This window comes from Chiloscyllium plagiosum, chromosome 9 (genome assembly GCF_004010195.1).
Source record: "Chiloscyllium plagiosum isolate BGI_BamShark_2017 chromosome 9, ASM401019v2, whole genome shotgun sequence".
In the NCBI taxonomy this organism is placed as follows: Eukaryota; Metazoa; Chordata; class Chondrichthyes; order Orectolobiformes; family Hemiscylliidae; genus Chiloscyllium; species Chiloscyllium plagiosum.
This window is the reverse complement of record NC_057718.1, coordinates 95614307-95621656: the sequence shown is the minus strand read 5'-3', so window position 1 is coordinate 95621656 and position 7350 is coordinate 95614307. Positions and strand designations below refer to the sequence as shown.

Sequence of the window (7350 nt, the reverse complement as noted above, 5' to 3'; positions counted from 1 at the left end):
TAACTGAATTATGGTCACTCTCTCCAAATTGCTCACCTACAACTAAATCAAACACCTGGCCTGGTTCATTACCAAGCATCAGATCCAGTGTTGCCTCCCTTCTTGGCAGCCCTTCGACATACTGTGTCAGAAAAGCCTCCTGTACACAATGGATAAAAGCTGATCCACCTGATGTACTAGAGTTATGGCATTTCCAGTCAATGTTGGGGAAGTTAAAGTTCCCCATAATGCCAACCCTGCTCCTTTCACTCCTACCTAGAATAGTTTTGCCGATCTTCTCCTCCATATCCCTGGAACTTTGCGGAGGCCTATGGAAAACTCCCAGCAGTGTGACCTCTCCTCTCCTGTTTCTAACCTCAGCCCATACTACCTCAGTAGACGAGTCCTCGTCAAAAGTTCTCTCAGCCACCGTTATACTATCTTTGACTAACAAGGCCACGCCTCCCCCTCTTTTACCACCTTCCCTGTTTTTAATGAAAGATCTAAACCTTGGAACCCGCAACATCCATTCCTCACCCTGCTCTATCCATGTCTCCGAAATGGCCACAACATCAAAGTCCCAGGTACAAAGTCCCATGCTGTAAGCTCACCTACCTTATTTCAGATACTTCTGATGTTGAAGTAGACACACTTCAAACCAGTTTGCTGTCTGCCAGCACATCCCTGTGACCCTGAAATTCTGTCCATGCCCTCCCTACTTTCATTCTCCTGTGCACTGGAACTACACCTTAGGTTCCTACCCTCCTGCTCAGCTAGTTTAAACCAACCAGAATAGCACCAGCAAATTTCCCACCCAGGATATTAGTGCCCCTCTGGTTCAAGTGAAGACTGCCCTTTTTCTAGGGGTCCCGTCTTCCCCAAATTATCCATGTACCTGAAACTCTCCCTCCTGCACCATCCCTGCAGCCCATGTGTTCAGCTGATATCTCTCCCTATTCCTTGCCTCGTTATCACATGACACGAATAACAAACCAGAGATAACAACTCTGTTTGTTTTAGTTCTCAGCTTCCACCCTAGCTCCCTGAAATCCTGCCTTACATCCCTATCCCTCTTTCTACCTATGTCATTGGTACCGACATGGACAACGACTTGAGGCTGGTCAATCTCTCCCTTCAGGACCCTAAAGACATGATCCGAGACATCACAGACCCTGGCACCTGGGAGGCAACACACCAACTATGAGTCTCTTTCGTTCACAACAAATCTTCTATCTGAGACTCTAACTATTGAGTCCCCAATGATTAACACTATCCTCCTTTCCCTCCTTCCCTTCTGTGCAACAGGGACAGGCTCTGTGCCAGAGACCTGCACCTCACTACATACCCCTGGTCAGTCATCCCCCCCCAACAGCATCCAAAATGGTATTCTTGTTTTCAGGTGAATGACCATAAGGGATCCCTGCACTGACTGTTTTTCCCCCTTTGAACAGTTACCCAGCTTTCTTCGTGAGTAGGAGTAACTGCTTCCCTGTAACTCTTATCTATCACAGCCTCTCGAATAATCCTCAGTTCATCCAACTCCAGTTCCAGTTCCCTAACTCGTTCTGTGAGGAGCAGAATCTGACTGCATTTCCTGCAGATGAAGTCGGCAGGAGCATCGGTGGTCACCCCTACCTCGAACATCCTGCAGGAGGAACATTCCACAAAATATTATTGTAATATTTTATCAAAACCTGTCAGATTACAGAATTTCCCTTACTTCTGCTGTTAAAAACCATAAACCATGGGAGCAGAAGTAGGCCATTCAGCCCATCAAGTCTGCTCCATTATTCACTGAGCCCGTGATTGATTGGATCATCCTCAACCTCATTTCCATGCCTTTTCCATCATGACCCTTGTTTCCCTTACCTATTAAAGTGCCGGGGTGGCACTGTGGCTCAGTGGTAAGCGCTGCTACCTCACAGCACCAGGGACCCGGGTTTGATTCCCGCCTCAGGCGACTGTCTATGTGGAGTTTGCACATTCTCCCCGTGTCTGTGTGGGTTTCCTCCGGGTGCTCCGGTTTCCTCCCACAATCCAAAGATGTGCAGTTAGGTGAATTGGCCATGCTAAATTGCCCATAGTGTTGAGTACATCAGTCAGGGGTAAAATCTAGGGTAGGGGAATGGGTCTGGGTGGGTTATTCTTTGGAGGGTCGGTGTGAACTTGTTGGGCCGAAGAGCCTGTTTCCATACTGTAGAGAATCGAATCTAATCCAAAAAATCTCTGTCTCAGCCTTGAGCATGTCAAAAGCCCTCTGCAGTAAAGAATTCCACAGATTCATCATAAATTCCTTCTTATCTCTATCTCATGAAGGTGACCCCTTACTCTGAGATTCTGTCCTCTGGTCCTCGATGTTCTCACAAGGGGAAACAACCTTTCAGCATCTACCCTGTCAACTCCCTGAAGAATCCTGTGTGTTTCAATAAGTCTTTGAACCATAACACGGTCCCTGGGGGATTTGAGAGGGTAGATGCAAAGAAATGGTTTCCTCTTGAGGGACCGTCTTGGACCTATGGCGTAATTTCCGAATAATGGGTCGCACATTTAATCCAGACATGAGGTGGAATTTCTTCGCACAGAACGGAGTGAATTTGTGAAATTCTTTACCGCAAAGGGCTATTGAGCAGATTCACGACTTGAGATGGATTTTTAATCAAGAAGGGAATCAAGGTTATGGGGGGGAAAAGGCAGAAGAGTTGAGGATTTGGAGTTGGAATGGAGTCCAAAGATGTGCAGTTTAAGTAGATTGGCGATGCTAAATTGCCCATAGTGTCGAGGAATGTGCAGGCTGGCCATGGAAAATGAAGGGTTACAGGGACAGGGTAGAGAGGTGGGTTTGGGTAGGATGCTCCTCAGAGGGGGGGGGGGGGGCAGCATGGACTCAGTGGGCCGAATGGCCTGCTTCCACACTATAGGGGTTCTATGATTCTACATGTCGCCTCTCATTCTTCTAAATTCCAATGAGTACAAGCCCAATCTACTCAACCTCTTCTCATAAGATAATAACTCCATTCCTGTTGTCAGCCTGGTGGACCTTGGCTGGACTTGCTCTACTACCAGGATATCTTTCATTAGACAAGAAACTGAAACTGTTCACGGTATTCCTACAATGGCTTGACCAGTGCCGTATATAGTTTTAGCAAAACCTCTCTACTTTTATCTTCCATTTGTTTTCAAATAAAGGCCAACGTTTCATTTGCCTTCCCGATTATGCATTGGACTGGGATGCTGGCTTAGGTGATTCATGGATGAGGGTTCCAAAACCACTCTGTTTTGTAGTTTTCTTCAGTCTTCCTCTATTTTTAAATAATATTTAGCTCCTCTATTCTTCTTTTGTTTGTGTGTGTGCATGCTTGTGGAGAAAAGTTCATTCCAATCATGTCCTCTGTTAATTTAATGCCCAATAGTTCACAAGAATTTAATGGATTTTGCTGATGCTTGAAACTTTTGGAAGATCATTATTCCTTTGCTGTCCAGCCTCATTGCGTTCCTCCAGTTGCTGACTAGTTGTTGTTAACTGATTTGATACAGGTGGGAAGCTAACCTGGCTTTGGATGATCCAGCACTACATTGTACCCTGCATTTGCCTCGTGATAATTTGCCTTCTTAATCTGCAATCTTGAGCTACAATTGCATTACACTATGAATTTGATGGATCTATATTTCCACGGTACACTATGAATTTAATCAGCTGCTATTTCAAATTTCCTGACTCTGTCTCCTGGAAAATAACATTGGTTAAAATTTGAATTACATGAAAGACAGTGCACCCTTTATCCGGTGTCAGGCTATGTTAGCTCTGATATTTTCCGATGTGGATCTGAGTCGCGGGATGGTTTCAGGTAACCTTTCTTTATTGCAGCTTTATGTTCAGTACAGCTTCATTTCTCCAGAAGGCACACAAGAAGGCGCATACAAATTTCAGAATGTCTTAACTTATACAGTTCAAGAATAGAGTGCGCACGGTGCCTCCTCACCCCTGCTTTGTCTATGATTGGTCAGCAGTGGTGGTTATCCCTTTGTAATTGGCTGTCTGGTACAGTATCTTATACAGTTCAAGCTTGCCTCAGCAATGATTTCCAACTAAGCTAATCATATCACTGAACAACAAGGAGATGGCCAGGCTTGCGGTCCATTAGCAGTCCTTCATGATGTTTCCTGCATACTCTCTTATCTCCGTTCTTGAGGTTTTTCACAATGGATATTGTACTCAAGTAACAGTTGCCAGCTACACAGTGTTAACTGCAAATTAATTGGATACTTGCCTATCACTTCAGGACTTTAAACATTCCTCATAACAGGAAATACAAAAGAATATTTTTTTTGATCAGTTCCAACAAAGTTATATGGTTACACCTAATGTTAGAATTCTTTAGCTAAAAGGTTTCTCTTAATGTGTTCTTTCAGTCCACATTCCAATATTTGTTCATTTCTGTACCTGCTCATTTCTCCCTGTAATGATATGGGTCTGCTTTTACTGTCTGAAACTGGTTTGAATCTTTTCCTCTAATGCTTTTAGTGATTCTTGTGTGCATAGGTGGACCTATAACTACTTCAGAATCTATATCTATCATTCGGTGAAGAATCATATCTAAAACTTACTCTTAATATTGTAACAGGTTGATTAAATACTTCAAAAGAAACAGTTAATTAGTGTGAAGTGTTCTTATCTATCTCTTGTGTCTGAGCAACTGCAGCTGCACATTCTATCTCAGTCCAGTAACCTTGAGTCTACAGAGCTACTATTGTTCTACTTGTGAAGACTACATGAAGAAAATATTTTCCGTAGGTCTCTAACTACTGTCAACCATGTTCTGCTGCATTAGTCGTGGGCAGCCGTCGGCCATTTTGTGCTGCTCAATCAAGGGCCGCCCTAACAGGCTACACAAAATCTGTTGCTGTGCAAATGATCACGAAGAATTGAAATGTTAATTTTTGTAAATTTTGTACGTTTTTCATTGATAGAGCTGGAATTAGATCCTAATAAGATGTCATCCTCTAATGATTGTGGAGCCTCTTCATGGGAACTGAATGTTCAAGTGGATCAGCCAAATGAAGATTTGCCATTGGAGTTTAATTTGAGAGTAACAGGGGACTTTCATGTTGGAGGAGTCATGCTAAAATTAGTGGAACAAATTCGTAAGTGGAAATTTTTATTTGTCTCCAAATGTGAGTGATATTATGCTTAACAAATCAACTTTCAGAAAATTCTTAATTGTCCGTGGGACTTTATTTGAAATGTTTTTTTTCACTTGTGATGTTATTTTAGCATGATGTTTGAAAGACAGGATGTGAAGGGGTTAGAGCAATGGATCAGACATTTTTGGAACCTGTTGAGATCAACTCCGCTCAATGAGATTTGTTTTACCAAACTTATATGATGTATGAAAATGACTACCAGGTGAACAACAGCTGATCCCTGATTTAATGCAGTAATCACCCTGAGCTCCATTCTCTACACTTGTCTTAACTCTCACATGTTTGGGAAGTCTCAACCCAGCTCCTGTTGAGATACAACCTCTAGGCAGAGAGCCCTTAAGAATTTGAAGCGTTTTGGCTCCATGCTAACAATGTTACTTCCAGAGGTTTTGAGGATAGTGTGAAAAATGGAAAGATCATAGCAGTGCGGTCAGTTCTATTCTTCTCTTAAAATACGAGAATTGAAATGTCTCCAGGATATCTCCCATTCTGCTGCTGTAGCTCTGACCTAGGTTCAATGGGAATCTTGTTTATAGACGTAAAATGTACAGCTATCCTCAAGCAGAATAACATATGAAGTATTTCACCAGCTGCAGAGAATGTATGGAATTCAACAATGCAAAACAACGATATTGTGTTCATTTTGGTCCAAAATTGTAGACGGTGTGAGGCTTGGAAATGGACGAGGTTCTACAGTAGGGATTAGATTCCCCACAGTGCAGAAACAGGCCCTTTGGCCCAACAAGTCCACACCGACCCTTTGAAGAATAACCCACCCAGACTCATTTCTCTCTGACTAATGCACCTAACACTGTGAGCAATTTAGCATGGACAATTCACCTGAACTGCACATCTTTGGATTGTGGGAGGAAACCGGAGCACCCGGAAGAAACCCATGCAGACATGGGGAGAATGTGCAAACTCCAAACAGTCAGTCGCCCGAGGCTGGAATCGATCCTGGGACCCTGGTACTGTGAGGCAGCAGTGCTAACCACTGAACCACCGTGCTGCTCCCTGCATATTATTATTTATTAAGGAGTCAGTAGCGTGAAATGTCCCGTTTTAGGTTGTAAAGGCTGCAACAGCTCCAGGAGATGACATTCAGCAACTTTGCCAGAAGACCAGGGATAAACAATAAATTAGATTTTTCCTACATCACCGACATAGCAATAACAGTTGTTAAAAATGTTGTAGCTATCTAGATATTAAAGGTGCGGATGTGGGGATAATACAGGAAAGTCGTGTTGGGATTGAAAATCAGCCATGGTCTAGTTGAATGGCAGAGCAAGCATGAGGCGCGGAAAAGTATATTCCTGCTCCTATTTCCTACATTTCTCCAAATTTAAAAGAGAAATATTTAAGAATTCAATTCCACCATTAGCATTTATCTTAGTGAATACAACAGTTAAATTTTGAAAATGTCAAGTAAATGCAAAGAACTGCACCTTTTCCCTCCCCTTTAATGTCACAAACCTACATTATCAGGTTAAATATGTATCTGCAGAACATTGTTACCTGATCAGTTTTCACTTTACCTCTCTGAAGGCTGTGATGGGGAGGGCTGAAGTCATGGAGAAAAAAAGAGTAAGGGAAACTGTTCTATTGGTAATGGAGGGCTGGGAAGAAATAGGAAACAGCAAAACCATGGATGGGTTAAATGCAAGATGTTCAATGTACAGGGATGATGGGTTGATTGGGGTTTGTTGCAAGATAGTATGCAGGCAATAGAGCTAAACTTAAAGAGGATGAAGGATGAGAGGCTGACCGAGAGCATTTAAGAATAGTCGAGTCTGGAGTTGACGAAAGCAAACAGGCCATTGCAAGGACAAGGCTAGCTGATGTTAGAATTCCTACAGTGTGGAAACAGGCCTTTCGGCCCAACAAGTCCACACTAACCCTCCGAAGAGTAACCCACACAGACCCATTCCACCTCCAAACGGACCCCACCACCAAGGATATATTTCCCTCCCCTCCCCAATCAGCATTCCGTAAAGACTAATCCCTCCGTGACTCCCTCGTCAGATCCACACCCCCCCCCACCAACCCAACCTCCACTCCCGGCACCTTCCCCTGCAACCGCAGGAGGTGCAAGACTTGCGCCCACACCTCCCCCCTCACCTCCCTCCAAGGCCCAAAAGGAAACTTCCATATCCGCCACAGATTCACCTG

General features: G+C 43.6%; 1 protein-coding gene across 1 annotated transcript in view; it reads left to right on the top strand.

Moving 5' to 3' along the window:
- fermt1 (FERM domain containing kindlin 1) overlaps positions 1-7350 on the top strand; it is a 94038-nt gene that overhangs the window by 11125 nt on the left and 75563 nt on the right. Inside the window, exon 2 of the mRNA XM_043696578.1 lies at positions 4948-5121. Within this exon, the coding sequence (XP_043552513.1) occupies positions 4971-5121 (151 nt within the window). The 5' untranslated portion in view covers positions 4948-4970. The remainder of the gene's footprint in view (positions 1-4947; positions 5122-7350) is intronic.